A 19,905-nucleotide genomic window follows, 5' to 3' on the forward strand; every position below is an offset into this window, starting at 1 on the left:
GAACTGAATCGCACAGTTGTCCCCTGACCTCCCCAAACTGTGGCACATGCACACATACAACATAAAAAAAATGTTAAAACCATTCACATGTAACCCACATACTGTAGCATCTCCCCTTTAAAGAATAAAGTCCGGAGAGTTCTAGAATATTCCGAGGTGTACAACCACCGCCGCTGTCTAATTCCAGAACATTTCCCTCATCTCCAAAGAAACCTTGTGCCCATTAGCCATTCACAGCTACTAGTCCCCGCCCCTCCCATCCACACTCTCTCCTGGACCTGCTCAATCTAGACATCTCACATAGCTGGAGTCACGAAGCACGTGGCCTTCCGCGTCTGGCTACTCTCACTCATCATGAATCCTTCAAGCTTCGCCTATTGAGCAGCATGTTCTCATGACTCAGTCTTTTTCAGGGCTGAGTCATATTCCACTATGCGGACTACGTATGACCACATTTCCCTATTCACTTCCTAATTGGGTGTCCTCTCTACCTGTCAGATCTTATGACTAACACTGCGTGAAACGTCTGTGTAGCTTTCGTGACTGGGTTTTATTTTTGCTTTTGAGACAGGGTCTTATGCAGCTCAGGTTAGTCTAGAATTTGCTACGTGGTCAAGGGTGACCTTAAGCTCCTACTCCTCTCCTTCCCGAATGCTAGGTTTACGGGTGTAATCCATCATGCCAGCTTGCCCAGGTTTTATTTTTTATAATGTGTGTATGTGTGTGTCTGAATGTGGGCATGTGGGCACATGTACACAGTTTCTCACAGGGGCCAGAAGAGGGCAAAAGATGCCCTGGAGCTGGAGTTACAGATAGTGGTGAGCCTCCCAGTGTGGGTGTTTAGGGACTGAACCAGGCTCCTTTGGAAGTGCAGCGAGTTCTAACTGCTGAGCCATCTCTCCAGTGCCCCATACAGGCTTTTACATGGACACATGTTTACTGCTCCTGGGTATCAGTCCAGAACTTCCAGGCCCTATGTTAACTGTGATTGCTATCCTATGCTAAACATGCACACCTTGGGACAACAACTAGGGTTAGACAATTCTTACTATCCCATCCACTGTGCCTGTTACACAGTCAATAGTCACAGGAATGAATGAATGGATGGATGGATGGATGAATGAATGAAGTTCAGTAACCACCATGCCCTTTGGGATGTTTGAGACCTGGGCTTCTGGCCCAGCTGTGCCCATGCCCAGTTGTGTGTCCTCAGGCCAGTAGCTTCCGCTCTCCCTTTCCCCCTCATTGCCCCCCCCCCCCCAATCCCTGTGCCTCCTACCTTCTTTGCTACAATGGGAAAAATAAACAAGTTTGCCTACCTGATGTTTTTGCTACTTTGTGGTTCTTTTTTCCATCCTTTGTCCCCCACCCTCACCCCCATGTTTTACCCCTTGTCACTAGATAGGAGAGAAAGGATAAAGGGGAGAGAGAGAGATCCCTAAATCTAATTTCTTTCTTGTTTCTTCTTTGAACTTGACTACCAACCACAATCAACCTCCCAGAACAATCACCAAACACCAGCCCCACCTCTCAGGCTCTAGCATTTATACATGCTCTGAAAATTTCCCAGAATTCCAATGTTACACAATTGCTGCTGGCAAAACCATGCCCTTGCTAGAGCATGTGACAAATCACAGTCAGCTGCCGCCAACAGTCCGAAGCAGCCCCATACCTCCACACATTGGATTAAAACAAAAACACATTCGTATGATATTTCTGTGTTTTTTAAAGAAACCACACTGTAGCCTGGTGCCGGCCCACAACATGGGTCCCCACACCACGGCAACACCCACTTTCTGCTCACCTCAGCCTCCTCCTCCTCCCCATTCTGGCTGTGCTCGCCCTGCAGCCTCTCGCGAAGCTTTCCGAGTTCAGCCCGCAGGCTGCCCATCTCCTGCTCCTTGGTCTGCAGGTCTGCTTCGAGCTCCACCTTCTGCTCAATCAGGGCTTTCCCCTGGGCCTCAACCACGGTGACCCGGTGCCGAAGGTCATGGTTGATCTTCATTAGCCTCGTCTGCTGCTGCTGCAACTGTAGAGAGAAACAGGCATCGGGTAAGGCTGTCATGCACCAGCAAACTAGGTGGTGTGTGAACATCTTCCAAATTTGTTTTTAGTTTTTGTGGCTGTGTTTTTTTTTTTTAAACATCGAATTTCATTTTTATTTATTTATTTATTTATTTATTTATTTATTTATTTTGTTTTTTGAGACAGGGTTTCTCTGTGTAGCCCTGGCTGTCCTGGAACTCACTTTGTAGACCAGGCTGGCATCGAACTCAGAAATTCGCCTGCCCCTGCCTCCCAAGTGCTGGGATTAAAGGCGTGTGCCACCACGTCAATTTTTTAAAATTTATTTATTTATTGTGTATAAGTAAATTGTAGCTGTCTTCAAACACACCAGAAGAAGAGGGCATCAGATCTCATTACAGATGGTTGTGAGCCACCATGTGGTTGCTGGGATTTGAACTCAGGACCTCTGGAAGAACAGTCAGTGTTCTTAACCTCTGAGCCATCTCTCCAGCCCGTGACTGTGTTTTTTAAGACTGTTGATAAGGTGTGTGTCTATGCATCACATGTGTGCCTGGTGCCTGTGAAGGCCAGAAGAAGGTGTCAGATCTCCTGAGACTGGAGTTGCAAACATTTATGACTGAAAACTGAACCGGGCCCCTCTTGAAGAGCAGCAGGCACTCTTAACCACCGAGCCATCTCTCCAGCCCACTCCCCTGGGCTTATGAATGGACTCTGGCTCCCAGTGGGACGATGAAGTAGGAGAGTGAACTCAGATTAGCGCCAGTCGGTCACTTACAGCCTCGACGTCCTCATTCTTCAGGCCCAGCTCCCTGTCTTTGGCTCGGAGCTCATCCCTCTGCTTGTCCACCACCTCCTTCAGCCTCTTCATCACCTGCCGCTCACGCTCTGACATGCCTGGGGGGTGGGGGGAAGGCAAGATTGGCAGGTGAGCTACCTCCCCTTAGCACAGGCCCTCTCATTGTGTCACACTGCAAGAGGGCCGGAACTCTTCCCCCACGGGCCCGGCTTCCCTCAACCCTCCCACCTACCCTGCACACACCCCAGTGACTGCTTCTGCCTTCAGTCTTTCTCGAAGCACATTCCTACCTCACCATCTCTCCCTCTCTCTTCTCTCTGCCTGAAGCTTTTCCATCTGACCTCCTTTGGATCGCTTCATGTAAGACACATCTTGTTGGTCCCTTCTGCACGATGGTACCTCCTCCTTTACCTCGAGACACTCCCACCCCTTGCCTCACTTCCTCAGCATCTGACAATAACAACATTGTCACCACGTATCATGACAGACATGACCTCACATGGTGACCCAGAAGGTGGCCTCTAAAGCTCACACTAACCCTGTAAAGCCACACTTGGCTGTGTGGCTCTGCCCTCTCTCCTGTCTCTGTTTCTAAATTCATAAAATGGGATGGTGGTTGCACATACCCAGGGCAGACTGGAAGGTGGATGGGGCCAACACATGCACATGTGTGCACACATACACCACCACCACCACCATCATTGAGACACGGCACTTGGTGGGCAGCCAGGACAACGTCCCTCCACTATCCCAGGAGATTGCTGAGGCAGGGGATGTACTGAGCACCCTACTTCCCACTCATATGGTGCCTTTCGGGCGAATTCAAACAATTCGGTGAAAGCAGGGTGTAGTGGTGCATTTCTTCAGTCCCAGATTCCAGGGAACTCTATAAGTTCAAAGCCAGCCTGGTCTGCATAGTGAGTATGAGACCAGCTTGGGCTACATAGAGAGACCCCGTCTAAAATAAGAAGGGTATTTGGTGAGCCAGGTCTAGCAGCATAGACCAATCCCAGCACTCCAGAGGCAGAGGCAGTTGGATCTCTGTGGGTTTGAGGGTAGCCTAGTCTACACTGCAAGGTCCAGGTTAGACTGAGCTACAGTGAGACCTTGCCACCACTCCTATCCTAGCTCTAAAAAAATAAAGATAAAAATCAGAATTCAGGCCTGCTGAGAGAGCTCAGTACCAAGTATACACAAGATCAGGGTTCGAGTTTCCAGAACCCACTGAGATGCTCGGTGGGCGTGGCAGCTTGACTGACAGTCCAGCCTCCAAAGACAGAAGCAGAGGATCAACCATCAATATCAACGAGCTGTGGGGTCTGACTGAGAGTGCCTGTGTCAGTGTATAAAGGGGGAGAGAAACGAGGGACGCAGACACAGACTCAAGCACAGATACACAAGAGAAGAAAACAATTCAAAAACCTAGCATATGATGGTGGCACACACCTGCCATCCTAGCACGATAGAGACAAAGGCAGGAGGGTCGCCGCAAGTGTGAGGTCAGCCTGGGCTACCTAGCAAGACCCTGTCCTCATATTATCTTCAAGAGACCCACAGAGTGACTAAGGTTAAAAAGCTCAGTGAGCAAATCTGGGAGTGTGAATTCCATCCCCAAACCCACGTACAGAAGCCACACGTGGTGGCACACATCTGTGCACATCTGTAATTCCAGCATCCCTACCGAGAAATGGGAGGCAAGAACTGCCTGGAAACTTGAGGGCCAATGAGCCCAGACTACATCGCAGCAGCAGAAAGGAGAAAGCCCTGGTCTCCGAGAGGTGGAAATCAAGACCCGATTTCTCAAAATTGACCTCTGACCTCCATGGATATACACACACAATTTTGTAAAAATTGATTTTAGAAACATTATTTTTGGGTGTGGGGATGTTTTGCCTGCACGTGCCTCTTTGCACCACGTGTGTGCCCACAGAGATCAGAAGAAGGTGTCAGATCTCCTGGAACTGGGAGTTACAGAGAGCTGGGAGCCACCATGTAGGGTGCTGGAAATTGAACCTGGGTCCTCAGCCAGGACTAGCCCACAATTTCACACTAGCCCACAATTTAAAAAAAAAAAAGAATGAGTAAATTATAATTTCAGAAACATATCCACTTCCAGAAGCTGAAGTTCAAGGTGGGAGAAGGTGAATGAATATGACCAAGGGGGCTCAGAATGCCCCCGGCTGTTATCAGTCTCTGTGACACACGTCTCCCCTCCCTTATCTGTCACGTTCTCTGCTTCCATCTCACAAGGGTACCTGTGACTACATCTAGCGTCCACCAGATCCAGTCCAACTCCACCTCTCTACTTTGAACTTCCTTCGAAAAGAAAACAACAACAACAACAAGAAAATCAAAACCAAAGAATGGGCTGGAGCGATGGCTCATCAATTATGAGTGCTTGCTGCTCTTGCAGAGGACCCAGGTTCAGTTCCCAGCACCCACGCAACAGCTCACAACCCTAACTCCAGTTCTAGGGATCCAGTGCCCCCTGCTGATCAATCAATCACCAAAGCATCAGACACACATATGGTGCCCAGACAGACATACAGACAGACACACATATGGACAGACAGACAGACACACATATGGTGCCCAGACAGACATACAGGCATAAAAGAAAATAAAGAAAATCTCAAAGAAACAAAAATGACGGTATGGTCAGCTCTGCTCTGTTCCTGCTGACGAAATGACTCCTGCAGTTTCAGGGCCACTGGCAGAGCTACACAAGTCTCTCTGGTGCGCCCTTCCCCTCGTCTGCCCTGTACAGTGTCTGGACGCCCCCAGCTCACAGCCCTGAGTGCTGACAGCTCTTTAGCTGGGCAGATCCCTAAGGAGATTTTTATTTTTATTTTTTATTTTTCGAGACTCGGTTTCTCTTACAGCCTTGACTGTCCTGGAACTAGCTCTGTAATCCAGGCTGGCCTTGAACTCAAAGAGATCTCCGTGTCTCCATCTCCAGAGCACTGGGATTAAAAGCCAGCAACACCACTGTTCAACTACCAGAGGGGATTTTTAATCTGAAGGCTTCTGGGGTGAGACAGAAGAGACCGGAATACAGCACCTGTCAGGATTCAGAAATCTAGTGGCCCATGTAGGGTGGGTATTTCTGAACAACCCTCCTTCCCCTAGCTCACCTCCACAGAAATCTGACCCCTGAGCCTTCATATGACCCTTGACCCTAGCCCTGTACCATTTCACTCTTGACTGGTCCTGAAAGTCACCAGCGCCAACCCTCTTTCTCCCAGGGTACTGCCTGCCCCATGCCTGTTCCTCTAGTAGGTGGGGAACACTTGGTCCCTGCTGTGTTCCCATGGTTTCCCCACAAAATAAAAATAACCCTGAAGGCAGCCTGGCATCTGCCCGGCTCTCGGCTCCGGCGGGGGCCGCAGCGTGGAGAACGCAGCTCTCCAGCTGGTCCCACGGAAGCTGAGCACACTCAGCATTAAGTGCATCTCCTGCATACACCTTATGCTGGTCCACAGGGGTTCGAGAGCTGCAAGGGCAAAGCCACATTCCCAGAGGGAAGGGAACCTCAGGAAAGGTAGCTCAGAGCTAGAGTGGGCAGTGGACTTCCCAGATCACCCCAAGAGGCCCCATAGGCTACATCAAGATTTTTCCTAAATAAAGTGATTCCACAATTCCAATCCTAGACATGGACCCCACAGAGCTGAAACCAGGCCTCCCCACAAACACTGAAAAGATGTTCCCAGCAGCCAAAACATGGATACAACCAGAAAGCCCCAACTATGGGTGAACAACAGACACGGTCCATCCGTGCATAGAATAGGACACAGCAGTGAAAAGAAACTGAGAAATCGCCAACATCCATTAGAATACAGTCAGACCTAGAAAGCATAAAAGTAAGATGCCAGACACCCTGATGGGAGAGGGACCACTACACTTTTCTCCCATTCAAACTGGGCAACCGAGGCACACAAAGATCTTGTGAGTCTGTTAAGTCACATAGCACCATTAATACGTTGCTTTCTAAAGCCATCAAATCCATCTCAACAAAGAACACCTCAAAGAGAATTCCAGACCGGGATTCAATTATTCAATCTTTATCAGTATCTTATTTCTTCATTTGTTTTGAATTCTATTACATTTGCGTGCGTGCGTGCGTGCGTGTGTGTGTGTGTGTGTGTGTGTATGCATGTGCGTGTATGTGTGTGTGTTATGCTTACTTGTGAGAAGGTCAGAGAACACCTTGCCAAAGTGTGTTCTCTCCCTCTACGTGTGGGACCCAGGGATTAAACCCATACTGTCGGGCTTAGCAACAAGTATTATGCTCACTGAGCCATTACACAGGCCAGTGGCTCTTCTTTTTAAATTCTTTTCTTACTTTACTTTTTTCCCAGACAGGGTGTCTCTACATAGTATTGGTTGTCCTGGAACTCACCAAGCTGGCCTCCAACTCAGAGATCCACCTGCCTCCGCCTCCCAAGGGTTGGCATTACAGGCATGTGTCACCATGCTTAATGTATGCGATGCCTAGGATCCGATCCAGTACCCCATGCATGCTAAACCAGGACTCTGAGCCACATTGCTAGCCCCAGACTTTATCCTCTTCAAGTTGTAACCACAGATTCTATAGGACCTTCCTCCAAATCTGCTCTTGTCCATCAAACTGGAGGGTGGGGCCAGGGATTTGCTCAAGCTAAAGAGCCTGCAGCCAGGTGTAGTGGCGCACTCCTTTAATCCCAGCACTCAGGAGGCAGAGCTCTGTGAGTTCAAAGCCAGTCTGGTCCAAATAGCAAGTTCCAGGGTCAGAAAGGGCTACACAGTGAGATCGTATCTCAAAAACAATAAAATAAAATAAAATAAAATAAAATAAAATAAAATAAATCTGAGATTAGGTTCCTTAGTATCAGCTACAAGAGGCAGAATCGATGTCAAGGGATGACCGCTGGAAGGCATTCACAAGGGTTCAGACTAAACTCCACTATCTGTTCTTGCTTTCCCAGCCCCAGCAGAGTCAGGTATGAAGGTCCCAGGTATTGTTTATGGAACAGATGACAGTTGATGGCCTCAGTGCCGATCGAATCAGAATTGCTGTCCCCAGTGTCTGCGAGTCACCCTGTCCTGTGACCACAGCCTCAAATCTCTTCCAACACACAGAGAACAATCCCAACCTTGTTCTAGGATACCGAGTGACCTGACTCCTTGGTTCCCTCTGATATCGCCAGCCACTCTCGACCTTGGCCATCTTCTCTTACCCTGGCCTTCCAGGAGTCCCTCAAGCACTCATACCCCAGGGCCTTGGGATAGACCACCTGTTCATGGCATTAACGTGACTCAGGATAGCCCTTTGTTAGGGGTTAACGTGACCACCCTGATGACTGGACGTAAAGTGACCACAAGTTGCTACCCTAAGGCCCCATCTTACATGGTGTCAGTTGCCATCAATCAAAGGAAGACATCTATTTACTGTTCCCATATCTACTGCCCGTCCCCTCTGTGTTAAAACAAGAGTTTCAAGTAGCAAGGGTCTGGCTCATCCAGCGTGTCCCAGGGCCCAGAGGAAACATGCAGACATGCAAGACGGTGGAAAACCATGACGTCTAGCTGAGTTCACATGAACTGGACCTCCAAAGTCATTTCTCCCTGGGAGAGTCAAGATGTGAATCTACCTGCCCACAGGAGCCAAAAGGAGCAGAATCAAGGCAGCGGCCTCTGAGTGATCATCAGGACCGCTGGGATGGTGTGCCTCACCTTCCTGCTTCTGGAACTCCTCCTCGGAGAAGCCCACGTCCTTGTGGTTGAGGTTGGTCATCAGCTGCTTATTCTCCTCCTGCAGCTGGGCAATCTGGGACAGGAGGTCCTGTGCTTCACCCCGCCACACGTCCTCCACCAGCTCCAGCTCCTGTGGGGGGATGGGGGACAGCAAGGGTCACAGCAGGATAGAGCCACCCAGGATTTATCTCACCAGCCCATCAGGAGAACTGCTCTGTTCCTGGAATTTGGAGCCACCCCCTTCCTCCAAGAGAAGCGGGTCTCTGGCAGGTGGCACACTGAGCCACCAGGGCCTCTTCTGCTGATGTGCGCACTGAGGCCATGGTGGACCAAGCCCAGCTGTGTGGATAAGCCATCCCTTGCTACAGAGTCCTGAAGCCCCAATCACCTCTTCAAGGTACAAAGAGGCTGCAGAGATCCCGTGACAGGGCCACAACCCCAGTGGTCCTCTGCTCTCTAGGACATCTACCCGAGGCAGCCTTAGCAGCTCAAATAACCACTCTGAGTCTCGGTTTCCCTTGGTGAGGGGAAATGAAACTTCTAGGTTTAAAAGTCATGTGTGAGGGTGAGGGGAGGGGATAGTGGACTTTCAGGATAGCATTTGAAATGTAAATGAAGAAAATACCTAATAAAAAATTGGAAAAAGTTAAAAAAAAAAGTCATGTGTGAGAATGTGAGATTAGTCTGTTACGAATAGTTACTGTTCATGGAGGCTGAGACAGGAGGATGTCTTCAAGTTAAAGGTTAGAATAGGCTATAAAAAAACAAAAACAAAAACAAAAAAAAACCCAGAAAAAAAATCTATGAAATTTCCAAAGGGACTGAAACACTGGCTCTGAGGTTAAAAGTGGACATTGCTCTAATGAAGGATGCACCTTTGGTCCTCAACACCTTTTTTGGCCCGCATAGTCACATGCGCACATACACACACACACACACACACACACACACACACACACACACAATAAAACTAGGGCCAAGTGTGGTTCCTTTAATCCTAACACTTAGAAGGCAGAGACAGGCAAATCTCTATTAATTTGAGAGATTAATAGAGCCTGGTCTACATAGTGAGTTCCAGGCCAGCTAAGGTTACACCGTGAGACTCCATCTCAAAATAATAAGAATAGTAATAAGGGCTGGAGAGATGGCTCAGTGGTTAAGAGCACTGACTGCTCTTCCAGAGGACCTGAGTTCAATTTCCAGCAACCACATGGTGGCTCACAACCATCTGTAATGAGTGGACATTGAGATCTGATGCCCTCTTCTGGTGTGTCTGAAGAGTGTGACAGTGTACTCACATACATAAAATAAATAAATAAATCTTTAAAAAGAAAAGAATAGTAATAAGAAATATTAAGACTATAAAGTGAGCTTCTTCCTCGGCGCCGCCTACGAGGTAGCTGCCGTCTGTTTTGCAGCATCATGGCTGCCCTCTGGCCTCTGGTGAAGCTCAAGATCGTCAAAAAGAGGACCAAGAAGTTCATCAGACACCAGTCAGACCGATATGTGAAAATTAAGCGAAACTGGCAGAAACCCAGAGGTTCAAAAGCCAGATCCTGATGCCCAACATCGGCTACAGGAGCAACAAGAAAACCAAGCACACGCTGCCCAGCGGCTTCCGCAAGTTCCTGGTCCACAGTGTCAATGAGCTGGAAGTGTTGCTGATGTGCAACAAATCTTACTGTGCTGAGATTGCTCATAATGTGTCCTCTAAGAACCGAAAATCCATCCTAGAAAGAGCAGCACAGCTGGCCATCAGAGTCACCAATCCCAACGCTAGGCTATGCAGCGAAGAAAAAGAATAGATGGCTTGTGTGCATGTTTTGTGTTTAAATAAAATCACAAAAACTGAAAAAAAAAAGACTATAAAGTGAATCTTTAAAGAAATTACTTGTTTTACTTTATGTATACCAGTGTTCTGCAGATACGCACTACATGCAGTACCCAAAGAAGCCAAAAGATGGCAATAGAACTTCTGGAACTGGGAGTGCAGGCAGCTGCGAGCACCCATTTGGGTGCTAGGAACTGAACTTGGGGTCCTCTGCAAAAGAAGTAAGGTGTTTTTGCCTACTGAGCCATTCTCCAACCCCCCCCCCCAAATAAACTGAAACAAAAATTTTCTTTAAAAAGTATTTTAAGGCCGGGCGTGGTGGCGCACGCCTTTAATCCCAGCACTCGGGAGGCAGAGGCAGGTGGATTTCTGAGTTCGAGGCCAACCTGGTCTACAAAGTGAGTTCCAGGACAGCCAGGGTATAGAGAAACCCTGTCTCAAAAAAACCAAAAAAAAAAAAAAAAGTATTTTAAGAGTCAGACACGGGGTATATGCACACCTCTAATCCCAGCGCTCAGAAGGTGGAGGAGGGAGAAATTTGAGTCAGGCTGCATGTCTCCAACAAACAAGAAATGACAAACCAGAAGGAGCCAGAGCTGGCAATGTTCAGCCTTGTGGCACTCTGCTGAACAGTCTGGAGAGCAACACAGATTTACCCAGGACATGGCAACTCTAACCTCAGATCAGCCCAAGAGGTGTGACAACACTGGGAGCAACACCACAGCACGTGTGATTACCAGCATTTAGGAAGCTGAGGCAGGAGGTTTATTGTGAGTTAGGGCCCAGCCTGGGTCCACACCCACGTGATCATGTATACACACAAAGAGGTCTATGCAATGTTGCTTACAGTAGAAAGAAGCGAGGTAGAGCTGGTGAGATGGCTCAGTGGTTAAGGCACTGACTGCTCTTCCAAAGGTCCTGAGTTCAAATCCTAGCAACCACCTAGTGGCTCACAACAACCAGTAATGAGATCTGATGCCCTTTTCTGGGGTTTCTGAAGACAGTTACAGTGTACTTAGATATAATAATGGGAAGGGAAAGGAAGGGAAGGGAAGGGAAGGGAAGGGAAGGGAAGGGAAGGGAAGGGAAGGGAAGGGAAGGGAAGGGAAGGGAGCCCAGGAAGGCATAAATAAGCCAATCCATCCCTACAGTGGGCTATTATCTGCACATAAATGGAATGAAATATTGCTAAAGCTATCCCCAGCTAAGAAGAGAAGCCAGGTCAAAAGATCACATAGTCTGCAATGCCATTCCTATGAAACGTCCCACAGGCAAATCCACAGAGATAGAGGTAACCTGGGACTTCTGGCTGGAGATGAGGGGCACGGGGGAGGGGGGCGTGTTCCTCTTTGAAGGCAATGCAAACACTCTCAACTTTACCGTGATGCTGTCTGTACAACTGTGAACACAGGAGCAACCCAGCGTAGGCCTGAATGGGGTCGGGAGGCACCATGGCTGTGGCTTAGATACAACCCAAGCTGAAGGATGAAAGTTTGCATCCTGTCAACACAAGCTTGCTTGTTTGATATGCTGGGAATGGATCCAAGGGCTTCACACATTCTAGACAAGTACTCTACCACTGAACCACACCCTTAGCCCCTCACTGGAGAATTCTAGGCAGGAGCTCTACCACTGAGCCACACCCCCAGCCCCTCATTGGGGGACTTTAGTCAGGGGCTCTACCACTTAGCCACATCTACAGCAACACTATTCTCAGAAAAGGTCTCACTAAATTGTCCATGCTGGCCTTGAACTCACCTCGGAAGACCTTGTTTTGATTCTCCTGCCTCAGCCTAACCAGTAGCTGGGATTATATATGTGTACCACCAGGCCCGGATAGGCCAACCCAGGGTTGCACTTCATCTGATCTTGGGCAAGTTCTTTAAACCTTAGGTGCCCCAGAAATGAAAACATTATGTCCCTTTGAGGGCTATTGGGAGGACGAGACAGGCAGCTGGATGGGAAGGGTTTAAATGGCATTTGGCACCCAGAATGTACCCGCACAGTCAGGATGTGGCCAGCCTTCCTCTCCCACAGTCTGTCACAGGCTGGCCAGGTGGCCGGACATCCAGCACTACCCTCGCTCTCATACAGAAGTTCCCTCATCCCACTCTCTGTCACCAAACTGTGGCCCTGAGGAAATGAGGCCTTGGTTGTGTATATCAACAGCTGGTTCAAGGCCCCAAGGGGGCTGAAGTACCAGGCCAGGGTGAGAAGTGATGGAGGAACGGACAGGGACCTTCCTACACACAGGGGTGGCCTGGAAACCGAGCCAGACCCTTCCTCTGCCCCCAGTAGCACAGGCTGAATACAGAGTGGCCTGAGGGGGTTATCAGGAGTAACCAGCTAAGCAGGTGGGACTCCCAGCTTCTGGAGCGTTGTCCCCCAGTCCTGTCCACACTGGTGCCCCCCCCAACAAAGACATTCACATGCCAGTCCCCAGAGCCTGACAACATGTCACCTTCTATAACAAAAGGCGCTTTGACCCCAAGAAGATCTGGTGGGTCTATGAGCTCACAGGGTCCTTGTGAAACATCAGTGGGGCCAGAGTAAGAGAGGATGTGGCATAGGTTAAAACCTACATGTTATGTGCTGGCTCTGAGCATGAAGGAAGGGGCCATAAGCCAGGGGATGTAGGCAGCAGAAGCTGGAAAATCTACAAAGAAAATAGAGCTCCCCTATAGCATCCTAAACCAACGGACTCTCTCCAACACCTTGATTTTCTTTTTTAGTATTACTGTTTTTGGTGTTGGAGCCTTGCACATATCAAGCTCTTTTTTTTTTTTTTTTTTTTTCCCGAGACAGGGTTTCTCTGTATAGCCCTGGCTGTCCTTCCTGCAACTCACTTTGTAGACTAGACCAGGCTGGTCTCGAACTCAGAAATCCGCCAGCTTCTGCCTCCCGAGTGCTGGGATTAAAGGCGTGTGCCACCATGCCCGGCCTCTTGGGTATCTTTTTGAGACAGAGCCTCACTAAGATGCCCAGCTTGGCCTAAAACTTGCCATCCTCCTGCCTCAGCCTACCAGATGCACCACCAGGTCCAGCTGTCAAGTGTGACCCATTTCCGACTCCCGGCTTCTGGAGCGTTGTCCCCCAGTCCTGTCCACACTGGTGTCACTTGTATGCACCCATGGTTCCTTGCTCCACCGTACCTTAGTGTGCCCGCTATATGAGTTACCCCGCGTAACAACTCCTCTCTCCTGCCTTTAGCCACTGGTGCTGTGTTATGGCAGCCACAGGAGATGAATACGGATTTCAGCCTCCGCTGGCTTTGGTTTTCCTCTCATGCAGCCCAGGTTGCCCTCAAACTCCCTAAGCAGTCCAGGCTGGCCTGGACATCCTGATCCTCCTGTCTCCACTTCCAAGTGCTGGGATGACAGGCATGCTGACCGAGTCTGGGTTTTAACGTTGCTGGGAATCGAACCCAGGCCCCCATGCATGCTAGTAACCACCCTACCCACGGGGCTGCAGCCCCAGCCTTTCTTTCCCCCTTCCTTTTCTTTAGGATTTATTTTTAATTACGTGTAGGTGTGTGTGTCTGCTTGTGGGTACAGGCCTCCCCTGTGGCTGCTGGCTCCTCACTTCACCCAGCCCTCAGCTCAGGCAGTGTCTCGTCAGGAACTTCCCTGAGGACCTCCCTCTAGACAGCCTCCACCATAGCTCCCTGACTTACTTCCCTCACGGCACTTAATCATACGCTGACATCTCCGTTTATTTTTAATGCTAGTACGGAGGAAATACATGTTGGATTTCAAACGTGAGGTTAAAAGAAAAAAATGAGGGCCCTCTGACTTGGTTCATTAGGTCTGACCTGACGTGCTAGTTTCTTATGGCTTATCCTCTGATTTCCACATGTGTAGCCCCTCACCAAATATTAATTAATGAATTAATTAAATTAAATAAACATCTATCTATCTATATCTATCTATCTATCTATCTATCTATCTATCTATCTATCTATCTATTTGGAAATGGTTTCTCCATGTAGTTCTGGTTGTCCTGGAACTCATTCTATAGACAAGGCTGGTCTTGAACTCAGAGATCTACCTTCTTCTTTTTCCCCGAGTACTGGGATTAAAGGTGTGTGCCATTACCACCTGGCTGGTAAAATGTGGCTCAGTAGGCAGAGTGATTGCCTGACCTGCACAAAGCCTTGGGTTCTATCCCAGTACTGCATAAACTAGACCCAGGGCGCCATACCTGTATTTCCACCATGGAGGTAGAGGCAGGAGGATCAGAAGGTCAAGGTCACCCTCTGACTTATACCAGGTTTGATGCTGGCCTGGGATACATTAGACAAAAATGAAATAAAAGTTGTTTATAGGGTAGGCATGGTGGCGTGTGAACTTAATACCAGGAAGGCAGAGACATGCAGATCTGAGTTTAAATCCAGCATGGGCTACAGCTGAGTTTCGAGACAGTCAGGGCTACGCAGAGAAACCCTGTCTCAAGAAAAAAAAAAGGTTAAAAAATACTAATGGGTCTGGAGAAACAGCTCAGCTATAAAGAACATCGGTTGTTCTTCTAGAGGACATAAATTCCCAGCTCCCACATGTTGGCTTACAACCATCTAAATAGCTCCAGTCACCCTCGTTAGGCCTCTTTGCTATACAGACATCCACTGCAGGCAAAAATACTTGTACGTATACATCACAATTAAAAAAAAAAAAAAACTAAATAATTGTTATACGAAGAAATGGCAGAGCACCTGTGTAGCGCATGTGAACCCCTGGATGTGACCTGCAGCACCAGAACAAGCCTGAAAAATTAGTAATCTGTGTGTCAAATCCACGTAAGACTGGAAGCAAGCCGGGCGTGGTGGCGCACACCTTTAATCCCAGCACTTGGGAAGAAGGGGCAGGTGGATTTCTTAGTTTGAGGTCAGCCTGGTCTACAGAGTGAGTTCCAGGACAGCCAGGGCTACACAGAGAAACCCTGTCTTGGAAAAAATAAGTAAATAAATAAAAAAGGAAAAGAAAAGGATAGAAAAAAAAAAGACTGGAAGCACATAGGATGCAGTGGTTTCTATTCTTTGTGCTAAAATTAACACATGTGTTTCCTCCTAGCATGGACTTTCTCCCTGCTATGGAATGGTAGGGCCCTAGAACTGAGACCCACAGGAACCAGACCTTTACCTACATCCCCAGTGCTCAGAATGGCGCCCAGAATACGGAAGTACATTTGGGGTTTGGGAATGTGGAGCGGCGAGGGCTTGCTTAGCGTGAGTAAGGCCACCCGGGTTGAACCCCCAGCTTTAAAACCATGACCATATAATTGCTGAGTGAATAACAAAGACTGCATGTGTTCCATAAAGGCATACCACCGCCACCCCTGCTCTCTGCCCACCTGCTACCTAACTTGAGAACTGGTCTTGGTTCCCCCCCCCCCCGGGTCCCGCCCACATCACCCAGGCCAGCACTTTGCACACCATGGCATGTCCACAGGGCCACACACTGCATCATCAAGAGATGAAGGGCCCATGGCCTGGGGCTGAGTGATGAGCCTGGCAGAATAGGTCTAAGTGTCTGAGGAAGGACAGGACACAGCCATTCCAAAGCTGTGTTTACAGAGAGAGGAGTAGGGAGTCAGGAGACAGAGAGCACGCTGAGGTTTTTTGTTTTGTTTGGTTTTTGTGTGTGTGTGTGTGGGGGGGGTAGCTTAAAGAGCCTCCGGCTTTAGAAGAGAGATCTGATGGGCCTGTTGTGACCTTACATACAAGCCACACCACACAAAGAGGCCTGGGCTGGGGAAAGAGGGATTCCATCCTAGCTGTTTACAAACAAAACGCTGATGCCTACTTTCTGGCCGGCAGCAGCTGGTGGCATTCTGAAGCAACAAGTGCGCCTGAGAATTCCATCGGACTTGGTGACCTGTGATGGCCCCGGCCCAGCCACAACAGAAATAAAGCACAGGGAGGGGACACGAAATAGTGCCAGGAGGACTTCTGGCAGACACCAGGCCGAGCCCGTGGTAGGATGGATCCTGGATTCAACATGGGAGGACTGTGAGGCCCTCCCTCCCGGAGGCCCTCTAGGGGAGGTGAATATGGGGGTGGGGGTGTTTAAATGCCTAAGTGGAGGTTCTGATAAACTCTGGGGCATCTCAATATGTCCCCACTCAGGACTTAAAACCGTGAGCCTCTGGTAACAAACTCATTTATCCACTGGGCCATCTTGCTGGCCCCAGGGTCTGGCCTGCAGACTCTCTGGGTCCAGTAACCAGCCCTGCTGTTCAACACTCTCCTGCACGGTGGAGACTGTGTGTGATTACCCCTCATTAGCAGAGGACACCATGACACAGAGAGGCCAGCCGTCTACCCCAAAGCTCACAGCCTGCCAACTGTGGGGGGTTTGAAACCGGGCTGTCTGGCTCCACTGTCCCCACTGGTCCTGAGACTCTGGAAATTACAGGACTGAGGGAGGCACCTTCCGGCTCCAAGTGTGATCCTGGAAATGCGGCTGACTGTGAGGAGCTCAGTTTCCTTCCTGACCCCAGGGCACAGGGCGGGGGAGGGGGGGTGAGGGATAAACACAGCCAACCCTGTCCGTAGGACTCTTACACACACCCATGGGCTGTCTTCAGGGTGACACTGAACACCTAGTTTTGACCATTATCTCGGAAAACTTAAGATCCACCCCAACAGTATACAATAGAGGCTGGCCTGCCAGCGAGTTTCAGAGAGGCTAACCAAATTTCCCGAGGTCACACAGCAAGCCAGGACAGGTCCTAGCTTCCAGGGTAAAGGAGTTTCCTCCCATTCCAAGTCCGAGAGATCTGTCAAGTGCACAGGCTGAGGTTAGGGCAGGAAACCACATGTCTCCCACTTCCCTTCCCCAGGCACCTAGTCTGGTCTGGTCTCCCAAAAGGCAGACGACGGCTCCTTGGGCAAACGGTGGGCCTGAAAGCCACTTGCAGCTATTCAGTCCTCTAAGTCAAGCAGGTTGGGAGAAGAGACCCTGGAAGTATCTCCCAAGGGCGGAGATTCTCATCAGTAACCTGGGGTAAATGGAGAGGGTCCCTCTCCATTCGGACCCTCTGCTTCCTCATCTGTAAAGGAAGAAGATCCTCGTCTCATACTTTTAAGAGGGTTAAAGATACGACCCAGGCAGGGGGAAGAGCAGGTGACTATACTGTGAACCTTGGGAAGAAAGTTGCAACTTTGAAGCCGGAGGGGGGCTCAGGACTGGAGCTCACTCTGAGGGCCCTGGAGGGACTTAGGGTAGGATGAAAAGCGGCGGGTGGGGACTGACTTTCTTCCTGGAATAAAATAATGCTATCTAAGTTCGGTACCCACAGCATACCCTTTGGTCCTCGTAGGTGGGGTCCTACTGTAATCATCAGTGGAAAGACCAGGAGATGAAGCACAGAGAGGCTTAGCAGGTTACCCAAGGTCACACTGCTACTCAATGCTCCAGGCTGGGCCAAGAGGACCCGGGCCTCCTTCCTCTCTCACCCGGTTCTAGGCACTGTGTACACTCGTCCACAAAGGACACTAGCGGCTGCCCAGAACCGAAGGGCAGCCACGGAGCCCACGCCCCTTGCCCAGACCGGCAGACTGAGGCCTCCGCCCACCTTTTGATGCTTGCGCTCCTTTTCAATGCGGTCCATCCTCTCTACGCGCAACCGGTCCAGTTCCAGGCGCAGCTCGTCTAGCTCGGGAGCGACGTGGTGCCGGCTAACCAGCACCTCGAGGATCTCCAGGACCCTCACGACCTTGGGCATGAGGCGTGCGATGGACTCGCAGCCGTGTTGGTCGATGACCCTCTCGAACTCGTGGCCCACGAGCGACGCGATATCGTACACATCCATGACGGTCAGCTCCGCCACGTTCTTCTCCAGAGCCGACAGGGCGGCGGGCGGTGACCCTAGCGGCTCCTCCATGGCCCTGCGCGGGCTCCCAGCCGTCCGTCCACTCCAGTAACTCGTGAACTTGGGGGGGGGGGAGTGCGGGGGGCCTGGAGCACCGCGGGGAGGAGGGCGAGGGCGGCGGCGCGTGCGCAGGCCCGCAGCGTCTCCGGACTTGATGCTCCAACTGGGTGCGATGGAGACGCGGGTCCCGGCCTGGGAGGCGGTGGCGCCCGGTGCCCGGAGGGACCGCGGCCCGGAGACTCCTCCCGGAGAGGAGAATCAAACTTTGGTGACGCCGAGTGACTCCGGTTGGCCGGCTCCTCCCCGTGGGAACGCTGCGAGGCGACGTGGGTTTGGAGAGGAGGGGGAGCGAGTCTCTGTCCCCGGGGGTCTCGGTGCGCAGCCCCGCGAAGCCGAAGCTCCGCCCCCGGCTCCGGTCCCGCCTCCCCGGCTCCGGTCCCCAAGACCCCGGCCCTGCTCCACCTCCTCCAGCCGCGCTCCGCCTCCAAGGCAGCGGCTGTCACCGCGCACGGCCATTGGCTGCTTCAACAGAGTCTGCCTGCGAGGGCTGGGGGTCAGGAGGTGGGCTCCCCCTGCGATCCAGATAGTGCAGGAGGACCCTCGCACCTAGGAGCTCCCTGCTGGCTAGTGCTTAGCCCGACTCCAGCGGGCGCCTCGAGTACAAAACCCCACCGCGCATAGGGGTCCTCAGTCCCCAAAGTCGGCCTGTGCCCCACCCGGATTCCAGCTCATCCTGAGGACCCTTTGAGCCCTGCAGGTCTACCCTCTCATTTGTTCCACTGTCTACCACTACTCCGTGCTACCCTACCCTGTGCTCCAGCAGAGACTAAGGTGACTTCAGCCGACAAAGCAAAAGCATCCTTGGTCTCCAAAGCCGCTGCCTGACCGGCCTCTACCCTTCGAGCTGAGACAAAAACTTCATATCGCAGTGCAAGATGGAAATTTGGATCTCAGTCCCAAGACTTGATTCTGAGCTCTGTTCGTCCTTTGGCCTCGCCAAACCCAGTTGTCCATCAGACCTCAGGCCAAGCCAGGAGAGATTATCCTGAATCTGCCCTCGCCCGCTTCTCTTCTGTTCCCAGGCTGGACGTGGAGCCCCTTGAGCTTCCTCCATTGAAAAGTACCCTCCACATACATAACTCTAAGTTCCTAGAAGCCCTTTGTCCTTCAGAACAGGAAGTTTTGTTTTTGTTTCTTTTTGAATTGCTGGCCTGCAATTCGCTATGTAGACCAGTCTGGCTTTGAACTCATAGAGATCCTTCTGCCTCTTCCACCTTGAATGCTAGGATTAAAGGCATGTGCCACATTTTAGCCCATTTACAAATTTTGGAGGCCCAGAGGTTGCAGTAGCCCCCACCCTAACCTCTGTTTAGTGTCTGAGGCCAGAAGAAACAATGTATACATTTTATATAAGTTTTGATACAGTATATAATTAGAACAATACTACTTTACTTTAAAAAAAAACTTACTCTTGTACAGGGCCTAATTTATACATTAAACCTTTTCACAGATAAATATATAAAGGAAAAAAAATCACAATAGCTCGGTTATTGTGTGACCCTGAGGCTGCCGCCCTGAGGCGGGAGTGGAATGGGGGAGGGACTTGTATTAGGGCGGCTGCACTGGGAGAATGGCTGCATCCGGTACT

The 19,905-nt window shown here is 50.3% G+C and overlaps 1 protein-coding gene and 1 pseudogene across 5 annotated transcripts in view; one reads left to right on the plus strand and one right to left on the minus strand.

The window, feature by feature from the left end:
- The window catches only part of Rilpl1 (Rab interacting lysosomal protein-like 1), a 38,362-nt gene extending 19,635 nt beyond the window's left edge, over positions 1-18,727 (minus strand). For 4 of the 5 annotated variants that reach the window (XM_006530492.4, XM_011248246.3, XM_006530491.4 and 1 more), the window contains exons 1-4: positions 17,961-18,727; positions 8,537-8,687; positions 2,804-2,922; positions 1,805-2,029 (exon numbers count right to left, since the gene is read on the minus strand). In XM_006530492.4, the coding sequence (XP_006530555.1) occupies positions 1,805-2,029; positions 2,804-2,922; positions 8,537-8,687; positions 17,961-18,269 (804 nt within the window). In that variant the 5' untranslated portion in view covers positions 18,270-18,727. The remainder of the gene's footprint in view (positions 1-1,804; positions 2,030-2,803; positions 2,923-8,536; positions 8,688-17,960) is intronic. The other variant, NM_021430.2, reaches the window with a different exon arrangement.
- On the plus strand, positions 9,929-10,407 carry Gm6046 (predicted gene 6046; annotated as a pseudogene).
- Positions 18,728-19,905: the final 1,178 nt, after the last annotated feature.

The sequence above is a fragment of the Mus musculus genome, chromosome 5 (genome assembly GCF_000001635.26).
Source record: "Mus musculus strain C57BL/6J chromosome 5, GRCm38.p6 C57BL/6J".
In the NCBI taxonomy this organism is placed as follows: domain Eukaryota; kingdom Metazoa; phylum Chordata; class Mammalia; order Rodentia; family Muridae; genus Mus; species Mus musculus.